General features: G+C 47.4%; 1 protein-coding gene across 1 annotated transcript; it reads left to right on the forward strand.

Annotated features, from left to right (window-relative positions):
* On the forward strand, positions 1-23,195 carry ACTR8 (actin related protein 8). Its single transcript, XM_044301308.1, has 13 exons — positions 1-240; positions 3,395-3,565; positions 5,664-5,774; positions 7,528-7,632; positions 8,013-8,186; positions 10,104-10,197; positions 16,572-16,704; positions 17,643-17,796; positions 18,322-18,417; positions 18,725-18,865; positions 20,095-20,356; positions 21,517-21,680; positions 22,831-23,195. The coding sequence occupies exons 1-13, from the start codon at positions 103-105 to the stop codon at positions 22,972-22,974; spliced, it is 1,887 nt and encodes a 628-aa protein (XP_044157243.1). The 5' UTR covers positions 1-102; the 3' UTR covers positions 22,975-23,195.
* The last annotated feature ends 1,664 nt before the right edge of the window (positions 23,196-24,859 follow it).

Raw genomic sequence — 24,859 nt, forward strand, 5'->3', positions numbered from 1 at the left:
ACCGGTTGTCCTGTCATCTAGGAATAGCTGCTGTTTGCCTCACTCTCCCAGGGATAGATTTTGTTTGGCCGCTGGCGCATTCTCTCCCAGGTTGCGTCGCGCATGCGCGGCAGGAACCCGGTGGCCGCTATGACACAGGCTGAAAAGGGAGAACCGGAGAACGGCAGGGAGAAAGAGAAGGAGCAGCGCGGGGTGAAGCGGCCTATAGTGCCGGCAGCCATTCCCGAGCCCCTGCAGGAGGTGACCGGGGAGCCATGGGGGGTGGAGAGGGGGCAGCCATGATTACTGTGATAGCCACACTGGGAATGAATGAACCTCCTGAGAAAGAAAAGTGCCTTATATAGTAATAAGTCAGGGAGACTGTCTGTTGCCCATAGCGACCAATCACAGTGCAGCTTTCATTTCTTACAGTGCTCTTGAAAAATGAAAGCTGCGCTGTGATTGGTTGCTGTGGGTAACTGTCTCCATTTCATAACTCTGCACATCTGTGGCCACGATTATCTTGGTCATCACGGCTACAGAGTCTAAGACCCCCTTAAAGGGTTATTCTCTTCTCTATCTGTTATGTTTGAGGTCAGAATAACCTGAGTAAGCGCCGTCTGACGGTGGCAGTTACAGAAGTCGCCGAGCGAGCCGCGTAGCGCCATTTACCAAAACTGCCATAGCAGTGAAAGGGCGCTCCAGACCGCATAGTACAGAACGCTACTGGGGGAGACTTATCAAACTGGTGTAAAGGAAAACTGGCATAGTTGCCCATAGCAACCAATCAGATTCCTCCTTTCATTTTCCTGAGCTCCCTTGGAAAATAGAAGGTGGAATCTGATTGGTTGCTATGGGCATCTATGCCAGTTTTCCTTTACATCAGTTTGATAAATCCATCCTTGAAACGCTTGTACTTTGTGATGGAGTCTATTTGGTAGGATAGCCAGAAGTAGAGGGCGGATAGAAGGAAGTGACTGCAGGCCCAGACTACATAGAAGTGGTTTGTGGTCTGTTGCCATGGGGACGCATAGAACCTGTTGATATCCACCCAGCGAGTGTCATGTAGGGGCCCCACTGTTACTAATATGGTTTCCTCGACAGCGGTACTGCCCAGCGCTCAGCTGCTTCTCTCCACGCCTGCAGTCCGATTGGGTGGGAGCGTATGGCTGGAGGTACACTTTAGGGATACTTTCACACTTGCGGCAGAGTGATCCGGCAAGCAGTTCTGTCGCCAGAACTGCCTGCCGGATCCATCAAAACGTATGCCAACTGATGGCATTTGTAAGACTGATCAGGATTCTGATCCGTCTTGCAAATACATTGAAATGCCGGATCCGTCTTTCCAGTTTCATCCGGAAAAACGGATCTGGTATTTATTTTTTTCAAATTTTTCTCGCAGAGCGGAAGGATGGATCCGGCAATGTGGTATTTTGATTGCAGGATCCGGCACTAATACATTCCTATGGAAAAAAATGCAGGATCCGGCATTCAGGCAAATCTTCAGTTTTTTGGCCGGAGATAAAACCGTAGCATGCTTGAACTGAAGACATCCTGATGCATCCTGAACGGACTGCTTTCCATCCAGAATGCATGGGGATAAAACTGATCAGTTCTTTTCCGGTATAGAGCCCCTAGGATGGAACTCAGTGCCGGAAAAGAAAGACGCTAGTGTGAAAGTAGCCTTACAGGGACACACTGACTGCTAGAGTCAGATAGAAGACCTGCTTGAAGGGTTTTTGAGAATCTGGTTACTGGTGGCCTGTCCTCAGCATGGGCCATCAATATCAGATCTTTGGGGGTCTGGCTGCAGTGCTCAAAAAACTGCATCTGACACCCCCTGAAAGGGAGTTGCTCGGCCCCAGGGATTCTCCCCTGTACATATAAAAGCTCCGCTCACCTTTCTGCTGTCTCAGTTCCCGATTGCTTCTGGTCCAGGAAGTGGCTTGGTCCTGTGACTACCTGGTCACTTCCTGGTCTTGCGGGGACAAAGGCGGCCGCTCTTCAATGTTCATATATAAGGGTGTTTTGTTTGTTTATGTGTTTTTTTTTTTAACACCCAAACCTGTGGGAATCATCAGAACCGGAGTCGGTGCACCAAATGCTTGAAGGGAGGGGGGGGGGGTCTAACTCCAGTTTTTATGTAGACGACCTTTTGGTAATATCCCATCCGCTCTGCTACTAGTACTTTAAAGGGGTTCTGCACTTTCAATTAACTGATGATCTATCCTCTGGATAGATCATCAGCTTCTGATCGGCGGGGGTCCGACACCCGGGACCCCCGCCGATCAGCTGTTTGAGAAGGCAGCGGCGCTCCAGCAGCGCCGCGGCCTTCTCACTGTTTACCGCCGGGCCGCCCGCCCACTGACGTCACGACTTGTATCAACTAGAGCGGGCGCGGCTAAGCTCTGTTCACTTGAATGGACAAACAGCTGATCTGCGGGGGTCCCGGGTGTCGGACCCCCGCCGATCAGAAGCTGATGATCTATCCAGAGGATAGATCATCAGTAAATTGAAAGTGCAGAACCCCTTTAATACTCTGCCGATTACTCTATTACCGGGAAACATCCATAGCATTGTTTTGCCGTCTCTTTTATCATTGGGATGCGGTCGGGCACTGTGTGGCCGGGCAAACCACAGAGGGATCAAGCTGACTTATTTGGTGCTCACTGTTATTGGCAATAGGGTCACCCCCAAAACTGCACCACCAGTAACAACATGGAATAAACTATTTGGTTCCAATTAGTTAAAGGGGTTATCCCATGACTAATGTCAAGAATGAAAATCTGACATCCTATGACAATCTCTATCTAACAAAGCTAGAACCAGCCCTGTACCTCACATGGATCCAGAGATCTCCCCATTCATTGCTCTGCTAGATCTATATCAAGCTGACAGGTCAAGGGGAGTGTCCATTCTTCTGCAGCTCAGGGGGCGTGTCCATGCTCTCCCTATCACAGCTCAGGGGGCGTGTCCATGCTCTCCCTATCACAGCTCAGGGGGCGTGTCCATGCTCTCCCTATCACAGCTCAGGGGGCGTGTCCATGCTCTCCCTATCACAGCTCAGGGGGCGTGTCCATGCTCTCCCTATCACAGCTCAGGAGGCAGTTGAAGGATGAAACTGAGCATGTGCGGCCTTCTCAGTGAGCAGGATAAAGAAATAAGAAAAAGAACAAACAGCAGGTGGCGCTATACAGATACATTTTATTGAATAACTTACGGGCTATGCTAAATTGTTAATTACATGCAATTACAAAAGTAATCAGATCTGGGTGCTGGTTTTGAAAATGTAGAATATTTCTCGTGGGAAAACCCATTTAATTTGATCCCGCTCCGGCACATCCTAACAGCAGCACACACATGCGCCGGGTGGCCGGACCCTCGTAATAATGTTTGCGTGTCTCTTTTTCTGCAGCATATACAATGCGACTATGTTGTAGTCATACACCCTGGATCCAACACCTTGCGTATCGGCAGAGCTACAGACACTCACCCGGCAGCCATCCCTCATGTCATCGCCAGAAGGCACAAGCAGCCGGGACAGCCTCCCTCCTGTGACAAGTGGCTTCTCAGGGACGGATTGAATGTAAGTTGGGGATAATGATGACTGGTGTCGCCATGTTCATATGTGCCCGCATTGCTGACAAAAGTGTTGTGTCAATATATGCAAATGGCAGTAGCAGGGGATCGGGTGGGTGAAGAGTTAATTGTTAACCCTTTGTGAGCCATACATAAAAAATTAAAAAAAGTAATACTGGTGAACAACCTTTTTGAAGGGGCTAGCCCACAAATTGTATCACTATGCAGAAAATAGAGAATTTTAAATAATTATTGCAGTACACATGCAATAAAAATATGGTAAGGTTTGTTATGTACATTACAGTTTCCTGTCTGGTAGCGCCCCCTGCTGTTTTTTATTTCAGTGGTGCACTAACATGCTCAGTAGCTCTCCTGCTCCCTTCCCTCGGTGCTGGCGCAGTGATATCATAGAGAAGCAGAGCAGACACCTTTCATTCATTCATCCCTACACCTAAATGCATGGAAATATATAGCCTTACCTCTCTAGACAATAGAGGAGGACATTCTGGGGGCATTACATGCCAGGTGCATCTCTGGGGGCTATATGTGAGGGGCTATTTTCCAGGAAGGGGTTAACAAGAGCTAATTGCAGTGCATCCTGGTTAATGCAGGTGCTTGAGGAACTGCTGCCCACCTACAGAAAGGGAAGAAAGTTCTCCAAATATGTAAAATAAATATATACCGTAACTGTTTTAAATTTCTGGGATCACCCCATTAAAAAGTTTCTGTAATGAGAAATAACGTTATGTAGCTGACTGATATTAGCGATGTGCTGATGTCAGCAGTACATAACAGTGCGCTTTATAACTCCCTGCCTGCCGCCGTTCTCTTAAAAATAAAGACTCACCTTCAGTGAGTGAAGGTTGCGCTCCTGCTGCCGGCTTCACTCACAGCGCAGGCGCCATCCCGTTTAGTATTCGGCGCAGGCTCAGTGAGTGAGGCCGGCAGCAGGAGCGCGTCCTTCACTCACTGTGCCTGCACCGAATACTAAACGGGACGGCGCAGGCGCGGGATTTACTGGGCGAAGAGGACAACTCGCTAGTCAATCAACTGGACCTGGGCGTGCCAAAGGGTGAGTAGACTGAGCCTCTAGGTGCTGAAGCAACACCCTTATAGCACCTAGAGCCTCATTAGCATATTATAAAAGTATTTATTTTAAGAGAACAGGCAGGGAGTTATAAAGCGCACTGTTATGTACTGCTGACATCAGCACATCGCTAATATCAGTCAGCTACATACCGTTATTTCTCATGACAGAAACCCTTTAAGGTAACATCTGGCTGCAGCAGAAAAAAGTCAATGCAAACACAAAAAATGTGTTCAAACTGGGGATTCATGAAGCGGTCTAAACAAAAACTGAACAACCATTCACAGCGCAGTTTTGATATTTTTTTTATTTTCTTATTCTTTATTAAAATTTTCAATATTTTATAAAGTAATCATATATATCAAATGTAGGACACAGCCCAACAATAATATCAGGTTAATTATACAAATGGACAACTGTCCTCAAAAGTTTTCTGCAACAGTATTAGGCAGTGAAAACATATTGCTCCGATTTTTGGACATACACTGACCAAAAATATAAACACAACACTTTCGGTTTTGCTCCCATTTTGCATGAACTGAACTTAAAGATCTGAAACATTTTCTACATACACAAAGACCCATTACTCTCAAATAGTAACAATAATAAATCTGTAAGATGCCACAAGATACCAGATGTTTGGGGGCCGCGCAGAATGATATTGAGGGCCGCATGTGGCCCCCAGGGTTGCAGGTTGGGCGCCCCTGCCCTAAAGGGATGGGAAGATATACAGTAGTTCAACCCTCAATACCTGCCACCAGGTAGTCATACAGGCCATTTTTGACCACTCACTAGTTGCAGGGTGTATGTCCGTTATGTGAACCCCCTGGCACCAGCGTCATACGTGCACCAGGCGCTGTAACCACTTGTGAAGAATCAGCACTATGTACAGGTATTGAGAACTTCCCATTCTTCTGTTTTATCCATTAAGTTCCATTGACTCTGAGCAAGTCGATCTGATAAAACCACATCCAAAGATGATTTTTTCTCCTCCCGATTTGTGTATTCTTCTATTTAGAAGCCAGAAAGCAATGAACAAAGACAGAATGGAATCAAAATGGTGGATCAAGCCATCTGGTCCAAAAAGATGTCCAATGGGACCAGACGAATCCCTGCGATGCCAGAGCAGGTAAGTGTGTGAAGAGGTCCTGTCACTGACTGGACACATTCATATGTAGGTGACCTGGCTGTCTTTTTTCAGAGCCCTCAGTGTGGCTGACCTGGTGGCGGTCAGCATACTTACCTGTTTCCTGCCACTGGGCTTTGGCTTTATCGCTCCCCTTGTGTGCCACTGGTCCCAGGTGTATCCACACCATGTGAGCATCCTGTTGCAGCATCATGTGACCTATGCAGCCAATGACTGGCCATGGCAGTCACATGTCACCCATGTGTAATGTCACTGCGTCATGTGTCACATGACTGCCATTGCCAGTCATTGGCTGCAGGGGTCGTGTGTCCCACATCAATCAGGATGCTCACATGGGTACACCCGGGACCAGCAGCGCAAGAGAGAAAGCACTGAGCAGCAGGGAACAGGTAAGTATGCTCACAACCGCGGGTGGGGGTCTGAAAAAAGCAGAACAAAGGTGAAAAACCCCTTTAATTGACACAGATACATGGATTGTCACAAGGAGACTCTAAGGCAACTGTGCGGCCAAAACCACAGCTAGCTGCCTCGGCCAATTGCCGCCAATCTGAAGGGATTACCTTTAAAATTGGACCTTTTTAAAAATAGAGGTGTCAGTTGCAACGTGTAGATCCACCTAATACACCAGTAACGAGCCCAGCTCCTCTGTCTTTTGAATGTAATCATGGCAGAATACCAGCCCCTAATTGCAGTGAGGAATGTTTCCATGTGTTGACAGCAAGCAGAAATGTTGAAAATGATGAACTGAAACTTTATGATACAGAGTTGCATAGCTTTTCATTGTATAACGTATAAGATTCATTCACATCAAACCGGAATCCTCTCTATCATTGCTTTGTACTCTTCCTGAAGCTTCCTTCTGAGCGTTGTATCCATTACTGTGACCATCCAGTAGACTGAATATGTCCTTATTCACCACTTTACATGGTCTCAATGATTTTGGGATTTAAAGTGTACCTCCAGTTTCACAAGGAGAACAATTATACTTTTTCTAAATAAATTTATTAATGATTTTTGTTGTCAGCTCAAAGCATGGACCGGCCGCGGTCTGTACTGCTGGCTGCACCTAACTAGAAGCTTCCCGCTCTGCTTCCCAGTCTACTGCCTACAGTGAGAGCGCTAGCATCATAGGGTCATTGAAGACAGTAGCCTGGATGAGATACTGTCTAGTTAAGTGCAGCGCACAGCACAGACCTTGGTCGGTCCATTATCTGGGTTAGCAGCAAATTTTCCTAATACAATGGTTTAGAAAAACTATAATCGTCTTTGCAAAAATGGAGGTACACCTTGAGTGGTGGTGACTGACATTTGCCCAACTTTGTATGAATCAATAGTACAAGTGACCATAAGAAACTTTGTAAAATATCTTATCAGAGATAAAAGTGTAGTTCTTCTTATCAGCTGTTTACCTTTCCCACACATCTCCTTCACCCCCCTGCTTGTTAAATGCTGTCCAGGAGGGAGTAGCTCACTGAAGGATCGGATTACACATGTCAATACAAGTCTGTGGAGGGGGGAGGAGTGTGCAGGAACTCTGAGACAGGCACAGCAAGACAGCAGAGACTGTATAGACAGTTTCGTTCTTAGCCCAAGTGCTAAATTCACATCAATGCTGGTCAGTACCTCTCTGTAATATGCTCCATGATCTAGGACAACTAGAGATACCACCTGCAGAGGGGAAAACTGCATAAAAAATGCCAGATACAAGTAATTACATTTTTCTTTATCTTTTCAGGCCAGAGCCCACAATAAACAGATAAGACCTGCGATATTAGATCATGATTCTGGAGTGAAATGGACCAGTACCTCTCACAATGAAGAATACTTTGTAGGAGAAGAGGTACCACCTTAAATCTTTTTTGTTCTATTTTTTTTAAAACTGTCGATCATTTGTCCCAAAGAGGATATTTAGCATATATCAAGTGATAAATACCTGATCCCTGTGGGGCCAATGTCTGGGATTCCCACTATTGAGTAAAACATGGGTCCCAAGTCCCTTTTCATCCTCCCTACACTGTGGTTGGGTATTAGACATCCATTGCAGTAAAACCCCTTTAAAGTCTGCACATCAGTAGCACTGCTAGCTTCATATATGAGCTCACTTCCGTCCTCTTCAGCTTTACTTTCATAAGATAATTCAGATTTCTATCACTCTTGTACTGATTAATTGCTTGAGATTGTATGCTGATTGATTGGAATGTGATTCTTCTGTTCCACCAGGCATTATTTGTGAATCCAGCTGATCGGTATGATATTCATTATCCCATGCGGCGAGGCCAACTCAATATTCATGATGGACCTGGAGGGTCTCTCACTGCTGTGCTCACAGACCTAGAAGTTATCTGGTCACACGTCATACAAAAGTTCTTGGAAATACAACTGAAAGACTTGAAGGTGTGTCCATTGTCTCTAGTAATGTTCTGGAAGCAGTCAGAGATCAAATTGTATTATTTTTTTTCTATTTTAGAAACCCTTAAAGGGAGTGTCCCAACATAAGAATGTATCACTAATATTCAACATCATCTCTGGTGGTGGCCACTGCTTCTCTTTGACAATCCCATAGAGTAGAAGGAAGCAGCAGCGTGCATGCATGACCGTCACTCCGTTCACTGCAGGGTCTCTGGTACCTGGTCTTGTCATGTTTGAGGGTCCCAGCAGTCGCCCCGCCACAGATTAGACACTTATCACCTGTCTAGTGCATAGCTGATAAGTTGTAATTGTTGGACAACCCCTTTAAGAAGTATGTTAGTCTGATCACTGCAGAGTGTTGGATATCAGAATGCAAGATCACATGTTAAAGGGATTGTCTCCTGATGGCTCGTTCCCCCACTCCAGGACCTCCTACTGTTATTTTGGCAATACACCTTAGGTAGTTATTTGGACCGACAGCTATTGATCGGAACCCTCACTCCCATACAACGCACTTTTGTGGTGGCTTTATTCCAGCAGTTGTCAGGCTGATTATCAGGAAAGAACGTTTGTACAGATTTTTGTTCCCGATAATCATCCCATATAAAGGAGCTGCAGATCAACCACTGAACGAGCAAAACACTAGTTCATAGGGTGAAATGATTGTTCATGTGGACACCTCAATCGTCATTTCTGGGCAGCAGATGGTACTTTGTAAACAACGATCTGCTGCCAAAAACAGTGAATCTGTATGAGGAAGAGGAACAGGGGAAGCGATCCCTCATCCCCATTCAGTGGAGGTGATTGCTCTATCTAAATGCAACACTACACCCCCACTGACAAGCAGGCAATCATCAGGTAGGAATGGTCCCTTCTCGATAATTGCCTGCGTGTCTAAATGCGCTTTTAGTTCAGCCAAACATTCATGTGTTCTTAATGAGGAGAGGGCGGCTCTCACTCTGGTGAAAACCAACTCCTTTATGTATTACATGGTTGGCCGTTCCATTAAAGGGGTTGTCCGGGTTCAGAGCTGAACCTGAACATACCTCCATTTTCACCCAGGCAGCCCCCCTGTCTTGAGCATCAGAGCAGTTCATACTCCAATGCTCTCCTTTTCCCTGCGCTAAATCGCACAGGGCAAAGGCATTTTTTGGAGATCCGGTTACATACCGGGGCTCTCCATGGGGCTGCCAGGAAGCCCGGTAATGTCACTGGCACTGATGGGCGGGATTTAGTGCTGCCCTAGCCAGTAAAACGGCTAAAGCCCGCCCATTAGAGCCGGTGACGTCACTGAACACACTGCCGGGCGAAAGCTTCCGCCCAGCAGTGTGTTATGATAAACAAAAGAGCCTGTGCCCTGTGCGATTTAGCGCAGGGCAAGGGAGCACATCGGAGCAAGAGATGCTCCGATGCTAGCCTCAGGGGGGCTGCCTGGGTGAAAATAAGGGTATGTCCAGGTTCAGCTCTGAACCCGGACAACCCCTTTAAATAGCCTACATGTAATTCTACAAATGTATGGCCAGTTGCCGCTTCGATAACAGCTGAACCTCAGGGGTTTCTAATATTGGACTTGTGACAATCAGTCCATTACCATAAAACATAAAAGGGACTGTTGTGATGAGGCAGCCCTTTTAATAAAATACACTACTGTAAATGCATATAAACAGTTAATTAAAGGCAGGGAGACTGCAGTTTGTTCCAAGCAGTGTGAGATTGCAGCAGAGGAGGAGGTTCATAGAAAAGAGCCATTGGGCTGGATGGAGATTAGAGAGTTCAGCTCCTGAATGTTACAGACGTCTGAGCTTTGCCAGGCTCTACTTGATCTCATAAAACACTCATTAGTAGCAGGGGGAATACGTTCGAAAAAGGAGCAGACATAACGTTTCTTCTCATTTCTTCCAGTATTACCGATGTATATTACTCATCCCTGACATATATAACAGACAGCATGTGAAGGAAATGGTCAACATGATCCTGACGAAGATGGGATTTTCAGGTGTGTTCATGTCTTTTGATATATGCAGAAAACATTTTTCTCGCCCATTTTCCTTGGGGGACACAGACCTTGGGTATAGCTCAGCTCCCTAGGAGGCGTGACACTAAGTAAAACTGTTAAGCCCCTCCTCCATCAGCTATACCCTCAGCCTGGAGATAGAGGCTACCAGTTTTAGCTTAGTGTCCAAGGAGGCAAGACACTCCCTGCTACTGCAGGGCTGTTTTCTCCTTGTTATTTTTACTTTTTCTTCTAATTTTGTTATTTTATTTTTTCCTAGGGATACCAGAGACGCATTTGACCTCTCTGCTCTCCCGGGGTTGAGCTGCGCCAGTGCCAACTTATCTGCACTGCTGCCTCCCCCACAGAAGCAATAGGAGGATCTGGGCAGCAATGGCTCCCCTACATCCCGCCAGCTAGGGGGTCGCCCGCACGCCAAGCCCCTCTTCCAGCTTCCTGCCACTGCGGTGCCAGTGGCTGAAGGGGCGACCCTGCTGGAAAGGACTGAGGGTGAAGACGTCGCACGGTGAGATGGCTATTCCAGCCCATACCCCGTCCCTATCTGCAGCATCTACCCCTCTGGGTAAGGGGGGCACCCGTGGTCGCTCATTCTGAGCGCTCATCTGCAGGACAATGCAGCACAGCAGCATCCTCAGCACCCCCACGCTTTTCCCCCCCACGCTGCTATCTTTCTCCCCCCCCTCCCCCTCATCGGGGCTGACTCCATTTTTCTCTTCTCTCTCTCCCCCTTCCCGCCGAGAACGGGGGGCGGGGCTTAGCGGTCCCGGCAGGGGGCGGGGCTTCCGCGCGTCATTTTGGGGGCGGAGCTACGTTCTCCTTCACAGGAGACATTTCAAGCGCTGGAGGGGGCGGAGCTTGTTCCCCGCGCTTTCTGCTGAGGTTTCCCGCGCTTCCTCACTCCTGACAGGAAGCTGGGACACGGTGGGGGACTCTAACCTCCTGTGTACATCGCTCGGCTTCTGTGGGCGCTCTCTGCTGCTCACTGCTGTTCACTGCTTCTCTGCTGCTGCTGATCTGGGCCATCTCCTGACGTTCTTCTGAGGCACTGGTAGGACAGTTAACCCTCTCCTAACCCTCCTGGTCATAGCTGCTATAACCCTTTGTGGTCTCTATATTAGAGTACAACCACACTTCAGCATGTCAGATCCCACAGGTGCCCCCAAACCCTGGTACCATGCCTGTACCGCCTGTAAGGAACTTTTTCCGCGTGGGCAATCTGAGCCGCATTGCCTTGCATGTCAGGCCCCGGTGCAGGGCCCGCTTCCCGCTGCGCCCCCCGGTGCCTCTGAACCCCCTGACTGGGCTAGGTCTCTGTCTCAGGCGGTGGAAAGCCTTACACACGTAGTGGGCCGTCTCGTGGATAGACCGCCTCTCCCGCAGGCTGCCACAATCCCTGTCGCACCCGCTGGGACTACCGTTTCTGCCGCCCCCACTGGTTCCCTGCCTCCCAGCGAATCTTCCAGGGCCCGGCATACTCAGAAACGTTCAAGGGTTGAGCGCACATCTTCTCCAGATGCTTCGCTCTCTCCGCCATGCGTGCGAGCTCAGTCAAGTCTATCCTCTCAAAGGGATACGCTTTCTGAGGGAGAACTGGCGGATTCGGACGTGGACATGGACTCAGAGCTTCCGTCCAAATTGGTGTCCGCGGTGGGGCATCTTGTCACTAGCATCCGTGATACCTTTCAGCTACACGATGACCCCCCCAGCTCTGAACAGGCCGGCGTGTCCTTTCTCCGCCCCAAACAGGCCTCCAAGGTTTTTCCCATACACGCTGATTTTTCTTCTGTGGTATCCAAGGCTTGGACTCGGCCTAACGTCCGCTTTATTACACCCAAAAAGCTGGACATTTGTTATCCCTTTCCAGCGGATTCTGTGACCACGTGGACATCCCCGCCTAAGGTTGATCCTCCCGTGGCTCGCCTGTCCAAAAGCACTACTATTCCTGTACAGGACGGATCTCAACTGGAACGGGAGTTAGGGTCGGACGTCCCTGTTCAGGACCTCCGTTCCTTAGCCCAACTAATTGTTCAGGCCGGAAAATTCGTCTGTGAGGCCTCCCTTGATGCGGGTGCCCTCATTGCCCGTTCCTCTGCCCTGGCAGTTTCTGTCAGGAGGGAACTCTGGCTGAAGGTTTGGGCGGCGGACGCCGCTTCCAAACGCTCTTTGGCCGGCCTACCATTCACGGGTTCCCGCCTGTTCGGAACCCGTCTGGACGAACTTATATCAGAGGCCACGGGTGGGAAGAGTACTCACCTCCCCCAGTCCAGGCCAATGGGCGCCCCCCGTGGTCGCGCTGGTTCGTCCCGTTTTCGGTCCTTTCGCAAGCCCACCGGGTCTAGACCCGCGGCCAGTTCTTCTTCCTCTGGCCCAGCCCAGGATAGACGCAAGAAGCCGTTTTTTCGGACGCAACCTACCTGGCGCAAGTCCCAGCCTGCACGGGCTCCCACAGGCCAGCAGCCCTCTGCCTGAAGGTGCGCCCCCACCCACCCGGGTGGGGGGCCTCCTTCTCCTATTCAGGAACGTATGGCGGGCCCACATCTCAGACGCATGGGCGCTCGAGATTGTATCTTGCGGATACAAAATCGAATTTGCGTCCATTCCGCCAGACCGTTTCTTCCGATCCCGTCCTCCGCGAGATCCCGTACGAGTGGCCGCCTTCTTCGCGGCCATTCACTCTCTAATGGACAAGGGTGTCGTCGCCCCCGTGCCTCCGACGGAAAGGTTCAGGGGGTTCTACTCGAACCTCTTTGTGGTTCCCAAGAAGGAAGGCTCAGTGCGTCCGATCTTGGACCTAAAACGCCTGAACCGTTTTCTCCGACTGCAGAGATTCCGGATGGAGTCTCTCAGGTCCGCAGTGGCCTCCCTGGAAAGAGGGGATTTCATGGCCTCAATCGACATTCAGGATGCATACCTCCACGTTCCGGTTGCTCCATGTCATCACCGCTTCCTGCGCTTTGCGGTGGGGGACGATCACTTCCAATTCGTCGCCCTTCCCTTTGGTCTGGCGACTGCTCCTCGAGTGTTCACCAAGGTCCTGGCCCCTGTCTTGGCCCTTCTACGTTCAAGAAGTGTTTTTCTTCTCCCATACTTGGACGACATCCTGGTCAAGGCACCCTCCTTCTCTCAGACATCCCGCAGTGTGGAACTCACTCTGGAGACTCTGACGCGGTTCGGTTGGATTATCAACCACCCCAAATCTTCCCTTACCCCCTCCAGACGGCTGATCTTCCTGGGGATGCTCCTGGATACAGAGTTGGCGGAGGTCCGCCTTCCGTCGGACAAGCGTCTGGCCCTTCGCGGGTCGGTTCGCAGTCTCCTCCGTCATCACCGCCCTTCCCTCAGATCCAGCATGCGGTTGTTGGGAAAGATGGTTGCCTGTTTCGAAGCGATGCCGTTCGCACAATTCCGATCCCGCACCTTTCAGAGGGCAATTCTGTCGGCCTGGGACAAATCACTGAGGAGTCTGGACAAGACCTTTCTTCTGCCTCCCCTGGCTCGAGCTTCCCTCGGCTGGTGGTTGCATATCCCTCTAAGGGGGAAGTCCTTCCTTCCACTGAACTGGCTGGTGATTACCACAGATGCCAGCTTACGGGGGTGGGGGGGGGTTTTCCCTCCCCGGTCCGTCCAGGGCGTTTGGTCTCTATCGGAGTCCAGACTTCCAATCAATATTCTGGAACTGAGGGCGATTCTTCTGTCCCTCAGACACTGGACCCATCTGCTGAGGGCCACCCTGTTCGGATCCAATCGGACAATGCCACGGCTGTGGCATACATAAACCATCAGGGAGGCACTCGCAGCGATGCAAGAGGTGACCCTCATTCTCCTCTGGGCGGAGACGCACGTGCCGGCCTTATCTGCGATTTACATCCCGGGGGTGGACAACTGGGCGGCGGATTTCCTCAGCCGGTCCACCATCGACCCGGGAGAATGGTCCCTGCACCCAGAGGTGTTCGAAGCCCTTTGTCTTCGCTGGGGTCGCCCCGACGTGGACCTCATGGCCTCCAAATTCAACCACAAGGTCCCCCTATACCTGGCCAGGGCACGGGACCCGAAGGCATACGGCGCCGACGCGCTCGTCCTTCCGTGGCGCGAATTCTCCCTTCTGTACGTCTTTCCTCCTTTTCCCCTCCTGCCACGGGTTCTTCGGAGGATCGCGGCAGAGGGCGTCCCCGCGATTCTAATCGCCCCGGATTGGCCCCGCCGGTCTTGGTACGCCGACCTAATGTTGCTGTTGGCAGACGCACCGTGGCCACTGCCCTCCAGGGAAGACCTTCTCTCTCAGGGACCGATCTTCCACGAGCATTTAGGCTCGCTACGTTTGACGGCGTGGCTATTGAGACCGCCGTCTTAACGCGACGGGGTTTCTCCGCGGACGTAGTCCGCACCATGATCCGGGCTCGTAAGCCCGTATCCTCTAGGATCTACTATCGGGTTTGGAGGTCCTATCTGGGGTTCTGTGAGTCCCGGAGCATCCCACCTCTCCGGTTTTCTCTTCCCACAATCCTGTCCTTCCTCCAGTCGGGTCTGGACCTGGGGCTGTGCCTCAGTTCTCTGAAGGGTCAGATTTCGGCGCTGTCTATTCTTCTCCAGCGTCCCCTGGCCCCTCTAGGGCCAATTAAGACCTTTTTACAAGGGGTGGCTCACTCTGTTCCGCCGTACCGCCCTCCAGTTCCTTCCTGGGACCTGAATGTGGTGCTCTCGGCGCTCCAATCAGCCCCCTTCGAGCCTTTACGGGAGGTCTCCCTTCGCCTTCTGTCCTGCAAGGTCATCTTTCTTGTGGCCGTCACGTCTCTCCGACGGGTGTCGGAGTTAGCGGCTCTTTCTTGCTCCGAACCTTTCCTGATCTTCCACCAGGATAAGGTTGTGCTTCGGCCTGTCCCGACTTTCCTGCCAAAGGTGGTCTCTGCCTTTCACATCAATGAGGACATCGTCCTTCCGTCGCTCTGTCCCTCTCCTTCCCACCCCAGAGAACGGGAACTGCACCGTCTGGATGTGGTCAGGGCGTTGAGGATTTACTTGGAGGTCACCGGGTCCTTTCGGCGCACGGACTCCCTGTTTGTGGTTCCGGAGGGTTCGCGCAAAGGGTTGGCGGTCTCCAAGGTGGCTATTGCCCGTTTCATTAAACTGGCGGTGTCTGAGGCTTATCGAGCCAAGGGCAGACCTCCGCTTTTTGGCGTCACTGCTCATTCCACCAGAGCAGTCGGAGCTTCCTGGGCGCAGAGGCATCGGGCCTCGGCTGAACAGTTGTGCAAAGCAGCCACTTGGTCCTCTCTGCACACTTTCACAAAGTTCTATAGGGTGCATACGCATGCATCAGCGGATGCTGCGTTGGGCCGCCTGGTTTTGCAGGCAGCGGTTTCCTGATGCTCTGGTGGTGTTCCGCCTTGGGTTTGTGGTCCCTCCCTTCTTGGACTGCTCTTGAACGTCCCAAGGTCTGTGTCCCCCAAGGAAAATGGGCGAGAAAAGGAGATTTTTGTATAACTTACCAGTTAAATCTCTTTCTCGCTCTTCCTTGGGGGACACAGCACCCACCCTTCTGTGTTTGGTTACAGGGTTATGGTCTGGCGCCCCGTTGGGTTGCTGGCTGGTTGTTTCCGTTATTGGTTGTTATCCTTTCACTACTTGGACACGCAACTGGTAGCCTCTATCTCCAGGCTGAGGGTATAGCTGATGGAGGAGGGGCTTAACAGTTTTACTTAGTGTCACGCCTCCTAGGGAGCTGAGCTATACCCAAGGTCTGTGTCCCCCAAGGAAGAGCGAGAAAGAGATTTAACTGGTAAGTTATACAAAAATCTCCTTTTTTTTCTTCAGAGGTTAAATGGGTTTTCTAGGATCGTGATATTAATGACCTATGCTGAGCTTATGGCCTCATGCATACGACCGTATGTATCTTGCGGTCTGCAAAAAACGGATCCGCAAAAGATACAGATGATGTCCATGTGCATTCCATATTTTGTGGAACTGAACAGCTGGCCCCTAATAGAAGCGTCCTATCCTTGTCCGTAATGCGTAATTTTTTTTGCTAAATGAAAATGCACACTGAGTACCTTCCTTTTTTTTTTGCGGACCCATTGAAATGAATGGTTCCGCATATTCGGTCCACCAAAAAAAACGGAACGGACACAGTAAGAAAATACGTTCGTGTGCACGAGGCCTATATCTGATCTTTGGGAGTCCAATATTCTGCAGCCTCCGGCACCAGAATTCGCACTTTAAACAGAGCTGGAAGCACATCTCCGTTCAAGTTGTAGTTTTGCAACAGCTGGAGGGCCCGAGATTGCTGACCCCTGATGTACACAAATAAGACAGGGCAAATTATTTTCTAATAAAGTATATAAATATCTTTTGTCCCTCAGGTGTGATCGTCCATCAGGAGTCCGTCTGCGCTGTGTATGGAAGTGGTCTGACAAGTGCATGTGTTGTGGATGTTGGAGATCAAAAGACCAGCATTTGCTGTGTTGAAGATGGTATATCTCATCGAAACACCAGGTATCTTCAGGATTAATTGGCTTTCCGTTGTTCTTATGCTCATTAGATGCCTGTTCGGGATACATTTATTAGGCAGAGCGGAGAGGCTCAGAACAGAGAAGGTCATGCAGCAGAAGACCAAACATGGCTGCTGCAGGAGAAATGTGCAGCTGCCGGCAGTTTCCCCGTGGTGATCAGAGCTGATGGTTAGGGGTTGTCCAAATAAGATTACCACCATTTAATATTACGTATATTGCGTTGGGAGGCTTGGAGTTGAAAAATAAAACTGAATTTCGCCATTGTTTTTTTGGGTTTACTTTTTATTTTGTTCACTTTGAGGTAACATTGACACGTTGATTCTGTGTGATTGTAGTGATACTGAATTTATGTAGCTTTTGTTACAGTTGGCATTGTGTATTTTTTTTCACAGCCTCCACTGTTAAATAACGCCATCATTTAATAGTTTGAATTCTTTTTTTTACATAGTGAATGGGAAAAGGTTTTTAATTTTTATTATGTGGATTTTTTTTAAATATAAAAAAAAAAAAAAAATATGTATGAAACTTTTTTTTTTCCGTTTCACTAGGGGACTTTGCAATACAATCGCTTATACTATATAATACACTGCGGTACTTCTATGTTGCCCCATATTGTGCCTCTCAGTGTTGACCTCTTAAAGGGGTTGTCCGCTTTATTTATATTGATGACATATCCTTAGGATAGGTCAATATTGATTGACTCATCAATATCAGATCGGCGGGGGTTATAGGAGTTTGCCCGCTGATCTGATATTTCTGACCTATCCTGAGCATAGGTCTTCCGTATAAATAAAGCGGACAACCCTTCGAGCCCCAGGCCTAATAGGCTTCTGTATGTGTCAGGCCTGAAGACCATTGTTAGGCTCTAAGCTGTCATGTCAACCAGTCAGCAGCCCCTAATGTTAAAATGTTTCATTACAGACTTTGTCTTGCCTATGGTGGCTGTGATGTCACCCGCTGCTTCTTCTGGCTTATGCAGAGAGCAGGGTTTCCTTACCGGGAGTGTCAGCTGACTAATAGACTGGACTGCCTTCTCTTACAGCAGCTTAAGGAGACTTACACTCATCTGGACCAGGTATGTCTAGCAGCATGCTGTCATTTACACATTATGGGTCCATTTTATTCAGACGTCCGTGGTGTATTGTGGATCCGCAATATACCCGGCCGGCAGCCCCCCATAGAAATGCCTATTCTTGTTCGCAATTACGGACTAGAATAGGACATGTTCTATTTTTTTGCGGAGCCACGACACGGAAGTTCGGGGCCGCACTCCGGAAATGCGGATGCTGAGTGCCCTCCGCATCCCGTTCTGCCCCATTGAGAATGAATGGGTCCGCACCCGTTCCCGATATTGCGGAACGGATACAGACCCATTTGCGGACGTGTGAATGGACCCTTATATACAAAGGTTTTTGCCAACTTCACTTATCATTTACCTCTCACGAAAGATTCAAATGTAATGTAAAAAAAGGCTTACCAGTCAGTACAACCATTGAAGTGAATGGTTCCGCATACGGGCTGCACAAAAAAAGAAAAAAAAAACACACACGGACAAGAAATAAGTTTTCTATCATGAGTCCTAATTTTGTTTTCTCTTTAGGACATTAGTGGACTGCAGGATCATGAGTTGCAGGTGCGGCATCCAGATTCTCCAGCCTTGTTGTACCAAATGAGACTGGGAGATGAAAAACTTCAGGTAAGATCAAGAGTTCATTTTGTGTTCTTATTATTACTAGTACAATGCATATTATCAGTATTCTACACATCAGTGGCGTATTACTACTGGCGTACATGTCAATAGTATTTGTGAGGTTGATTCATTCTGACTGGTGTATAATCTTACTTCACCGTTACCCATTGTACTACTGTACATTTTATCAGATACGATTATTTTTGTCCGGTGGATTTTACAGCCTCATCACTAATAAGACTGCTATTATTTTGTCTTTCACATGGCATTTTCTAACCCTACTGATGCTAGTGTTTTGTTTGGCATCCTCCAGGCTCCTATGGCTCTCTTCTATCCAGCCACATTTGGAATTGTCGGTCAGAAAATGACTTCTTTACAGCACAGATCACCAGGAGACCCAGAAGATCCTCACGATGAGCATTATCTACTAGCAACACAAAGCAAACAGGATCAGGTAAGACACAACCCCTTTACTTGTCCAGACTGATACACATAACATGTTGTTGTAAAATGCAGTGGCTTCAGAGGGTAAATATTTTAAGTGAGGCCCTGTTCAAATCACATTGGTGTAGACGGTAGTATGTGTCCATCGGCACCGTTCACCTTATGGAGGGGGCAAAAGGGTGTCCTTTAAGGCTTTGTCAGGCTATTATACATCTGCATGCTGCAAAATAGAATGTATGTAATAGCATAGTAGACTATGTGACTCCTTAGGCCGAATGCACATGGCCGTGTTCTGCGGCCGTGAATGGTCCGTGGTATCCCGGCCTGGATTCCTGCTGACAGCGGGAGCGCACGGCGTCATTGGTTGCTATGACGCCGTGCGCTTCATGCCGCCGCTGCACTACAGTAATACACTCGTATAGATCATGCCAGTGTATTACTGTACAGCATCGGCGGCATGAAGCGCACGGCGTCATAGCAACCAATGACGCCATGCGCTCCCGCTGTCAGCAGTAATCCAGGCTGGGATACCACGGATCGTTCACGGCCGTGTGAATTCGGCCTTACAATGCAAAAAAAATAAAAAAAAATATATATATTTTTTTTTTTATACAATGGGACCGTATGGGCAATCTATCCCACTATGCCTCACAGCCTTCCATCTAAAGTATAGGTCTATAGAACACATGCGCATGAATATAAATATAAATATTTGTGGTTTATATAACTATATGGATATATAGGGATGTATAGAAGCGGATGTGGACGTGCACACATATACACACACATACCCAAAATGCTACATTGTTATTATAATGAATGTTTAAGTATATGCTTATTTTACATTTATATGTAAAATTACATATTCAAAACCAATTTCACTAATATATTGTCATGTCCAACCCCTTTATTATCTATTAATAATTTTAATTCATAAATGACAAACCAATGAAACTGATGTATGAACATTGATGTAAAAGTTATGTTTATTAATATATATTTTACACATGAATAAAAATAACTATAACTTTAAAATATATAAAAGACAATAAAAATTATTGTAATAAGGTCTGTAGGCTTAAAACATGATGTGAATGAGGCCTGACAAATAACACAATAAGTTGTGCCAAGTAATACTCTGCTTTGCTACATTGTCCCATTCAGCTCTGCTACATCTGGATATGCTACAGTTCATAAAGATGCTTCAGAATTTGATTGTAATTGTGGCTCTCTTTATAGTCATCCAAGGCAGCTGCCGACCGGAGAGCCTTTCCCAAACCAAGCATGTTTGATGACGCGCGGAGCCAGGCCATGGACGTTTCAGAAAGAGGACACATGATGGAAGCAGAGCTTGGACCCTCTCAGGGTGATGGCATGGGGCATGGCCATGATGGGGAGGAGAGCTCTGCCAGTTTATTCTCCAGGAAAACAATGGTATCTCAGTTTGAAGGGAAAGCACTGGGCCTGGACAAGGCAATTCTTCATAGCATTGACTGCTGCAGTAAGTCTGATATCCATTCCTCGGTCACCACTATCAATTGCTGTCTCACATTTACATTTTCTCTTGGGTATATAATATGGGGGAGGTCCCAGTATGGTGTACGGTCCAGCTGGAGTTTGCTATGAGCTGTTACACCAACTAGGTGGGAGGAAATGGGAAAATTGTCAAGAGTCAGTCCAAGTGTCCAGCTACGTTCACATAAGTTGGTACAAATCCGAATAGGGTTGATGATGCTGCTAAGTGGGAAGGACCCAAGGCATGCGGCTTGTCACACTGCCTAGAAGGGAGACAAACCTTTTTGGCCACATGCTCTGCCGACATCTCTACACTGACAGGAGGAGGAGCAGTTTCCTACCTGTGTCGAGACTAAGACCGACTCTTCCATTTAAGAAAGACGTGACCAAGAAATTGAGAAATGAATGAAAAATTGTAATGCAGGTACATTAGTAAAATGTAGACTGCATATTGCAAATAGCTAGCGATCGCTCAGTATTTTTTATAGCCCTTTAAAACTGTTCAGATCTGAAATGCATCAATTTAAAGGGAACCTGTTACCTGAAAAAACGCATATAAAACTGCCAGCATTACCTTATAGTAGCCCCCAGTCTGTTCATAATCATATGTTTGATTCGTAGTCTGATGCTCATTTGCTTAAAAAAACTATATTTTAGGCGCCATCAGCGCGATCTTGCCGGTCAGCTTCAAGTCAAGGTAAGCACACCACCCTAACCGTCCCCTCTCTTGTTTGATTGACAGCCAGAGGTATCACGCATGCGCGGTGCGCTCCTTGATAAGGCGCGATCCTGTCTCCGGCTGCCGCTGTTAGCCGCGATAAGGCACGGTCCCGGCCGCACTTCAGGCTGTCAATCAAACAAGAGAGGGGACGGTTAGGGGGTGTGCTTACCTTGACTTGAAGCTGACCGGCAAGATAGCGCTGCTGGCGCTTAAAATATATTTTTTTTTACGTAAATGAGCATCAGACTACGGATCAACCATATGATTATGAACAGACTGGGGGCCACTATAAGGTAACGCTGGCGGTTTTATATGCGTTTTTGTGGTGACTATTTTGCTTTAAATGTTTAAAGTTCTTTTTTTTTTTTTTTCTGTGAATATTTTTTTTTCTGTGAATATTCAAAATTTTCTAAATTTCCTTTCAGCCTCCGATGATACAAAAAAGAAGATGTACAGCTCCATCTTGGTGGTCGGAGGGGGGCTAATGTTCCCCAAGGCCCAGCAGTTTCTGCAACATCGAATCCTCAATAAGATGCCTCCGTCATTCAGAAGAGTGGTTGAAAATGTAGAAGTGATAACAAGACCAAAAGTAAAAAATATTCTACACTGCTTATTGTATATATGGGGATCCTGTGTAATTAATATTTGGTATGACACCAGATTATACAGTTTGAGCCATGTGAATATTACCGCGGAGCGGATATGCCCATGTCCATAGAAACTCCACATCTAGCGATATGTTAGTGAACCTACTGAGCTATACAGCAGATAATTGTCAATAATTTATTATTAAAGGTGATTATATGTGTATTTCTATGTGTGTGTGTGTATATATATATGTGTATATATATATATATATATATATATATATATATATATATATATATTTAAGTATAATGTTTATATGTTTAGTTAGCATGTCCAACCCACCCCCCCATCCCTTTTAATAAACTAAATACTATCTGAATAGTTAACGATCTATATAATAATTTGTCGTAAATATGTAATTATAACGACAAAAATTATTATAATCTACAATTGAGACTTTATATATTGATATCCTATCATCAGGATGGGTTATCAATATCAGATTAGTGGGGTCCGACTCCTAGCATCCCTGCCGATCAGCTGTTTAGAGGGGCTGCCAGGTTTCCACATGCCCTGTGGCCATATATACCAAGCACAGTGCAGTTCATTGTACGGTGGCTGTGTTTGGTCCAGTATGGCAGCTCAGTCCCATTGAATAAGATTGAGCTGCACAATGGCAATGACAAGAAGTCACTCGTTTGAGTACAGCGGCCTCTTCAAACAGCTGACTGGCGAGGGTGCCCGGACTGGACCCCCACCGATCAGATATTGATGACCTATCTTGCAGTTGCTAAAGATCCCATTTATTTTTTAGAAACCCCTGTTATCTTAAATGTCAGTGCTTATTATTTGTAGTGCTTTCTAGGCAGGATCCATGTCAAACAGTGCAGCAGAACCATGTAAATCTGCCCTCAGCAGGCTTTTCCACTGTTTTTGTTTTTAACAAAGGGCCTGCTTTTTCCCCCAAAAACAGTGCCACTCTTGTCCCTCGTATGGAAAGTCACTTAACAGCGAGTGAGCTGTAAATATCAAACACAACCCATAGTCCAGGTCAGGCTGAAAGCAGATTTAAAATGCTGTACTTTTTAAGTTTAGGTATCCGGAAAGTGCCATAACCTCAGTTTGATTGTGTGTTGTTATATTTTCCCCAGGATATGGACCCGCGACTGATCGCATGGAAAGGAGGCGCAGTCCTTGCTTGTCTTGACACAACACAGGAACTTTGGATCTACCAGCGGGAATGGCAGAGGTTCGGAGTGCGCATGTTACGGGAAAGAGCCGCATTTGTTTGGTGAAATAAATGGACTTTTTCTGTTGTAAATTTGGTTGTGGATAATCCCTTAAATGACTGGATATCTTACCGTCACAAAACCTGGCTAATATGTACCAGCCTGCCTGCACTGTTGTGAGAGAGAGAGATGTATAGGAAAACGATGAATGCAGAATTTATGAGCACTATATTATTTTTGACGTAAAATACTTTGGCGCTAAAGAAAATAAACCAATGTTTACATAATTTGATGTCACTTTGTTCATTGACCTCTAGAGGGCGATAGAACACAGTAAATCAGAGCGAGTGTATAAGCGGCACAATCAAAGTCATTTTCGTGGACTTGAATTATGGGGGCTTACTCTTAGGATATGCCATGGCTCTGTAGCGTGTGTCGCCGGCCTTTGTGTTTTATTCAGCTTCATAGGTATAGCTGTGCCTGCACCTGGTATTGGAGCCGAGTCCCATATCCAGACCTGTAAGGCTAGTTTCACACTACGTTATTCAGCGTCCTTCAGAGGTATGTATACATTGGGGGGATTTCCAGATATCGTATATAAGTAAAAAAAAAAAAAAGTGCAGTATATTCTTTATGAAATGACACAGCAGAGTGTGTTATTCCATATCAGAGAATCGCAGTGTACCATCATATACCAGCCCCACGTAAGCCAAACAGTCACTCTTGACCTTGTTCGGGTGAATGGGGGCGCTTCGTGCTGCAGGCGGCAAGTGAAGGCTGAAAAACGAGGTGTAAAAGTTTAATTTGCCCACATTTCATTTACATGTTCCTAGGTCTAACTGTTTATAGTCTGAAGGTGTCCATACAAATTAGATAGAGGTCGGCTGATGGTTGAATATGCAATAATTTTGCAGACACGGCCATGCACATGTCCGTCCATATTGGCCTTTACAGTTGTTCAGACTGCTCATACATGTTCAATGCAACCAAGCGATGGACGAAAGATCTTTCTGGGAACCCATACCAAGGATATATAAGAGGCGGGAACTCGCCATTTGTAAAAGTCCTTTAGATGCATGGCTAGTCAGGATGTGGGCAAGCATAAGCGACGGCCGTTTTGCGCAACTTACCTTCAGTGGGGCCTGTACAGGATACTCTTTTATGCTGAGCACCGCCGTGTTAATCAAGACCACGGTTTGGCAGGGGGATTAAAGGTAATGCCGACATATATATTCTTTTTGAAGTGTCTTCCTGGGAACATTCAGAGAAAGATCTTTCATTTACGAACGCTTTTTCTTTGAATGACCGATCCTTCGCCTGACAACCGGATGAAAATATTAAACACTGCGACTTTTCAAACGATAATGGTCTATTATTGGACGGCTAAAACGATCCATCGATGTTAAATTTCAACCGATGATCGTTTTGGTTGAAATGTTCCGTTTTGATCAACTTTAGACTAAAGTGCGTGACAATGATCTCCAGCAGTGATGAAATGTTTCTAGGGCATGATTGTCACAGGTTGGAGACCACGGTGTAAGACTGAAAGCTGTCTATGTATGCCATGGAGCGAGCAGAGAAAGCCGCTGCTAGAAAGTTCTGGCACCGGCTTATCTCTCCAGAGAACAAAAGGATCGGGCGAAAATATTCAATTTGCCCGATTCGTGTCTAACCCCGATATCATCTGTCGGCGAGATTCGGACGCTCCCCAAACTCATCAATGTGTTGTACGAACCCACCATTCTCAGCTGTTTGGAGGGACTGCAGCGCAAGGACAAGCTTTGCGGCCTCCTCATTGTATACCAAGCACAGCGCCATACTGTGCATAGTGGCTGAGCTTGGTATTGCAGTTCAATTTCACCCACTTGAATGGGAGAAGCCGTGATATTCCTCAGGATAGATCAGTATTTAAATACTGGAAAACCACTTTAAAGTTTGCAGTATGGAGCAG

The sequence above is a fragment of the Bufo gargarizans genome, chromosome 7 (assembly GCF_014858855.1).
Source record: "Bufo gargarizans isolate SCDJY-AF-19 chromosome 7, ASM1485885v1, whole genome shotgun sequence".
In the NCBI taxonomy this organism is placed as follows: domain Eukaryota; kingdom Metazoa; phylum Chordata; class Amphibia; order Anura; family Bufonidae; genus Bufo; species Bufo gargarizans.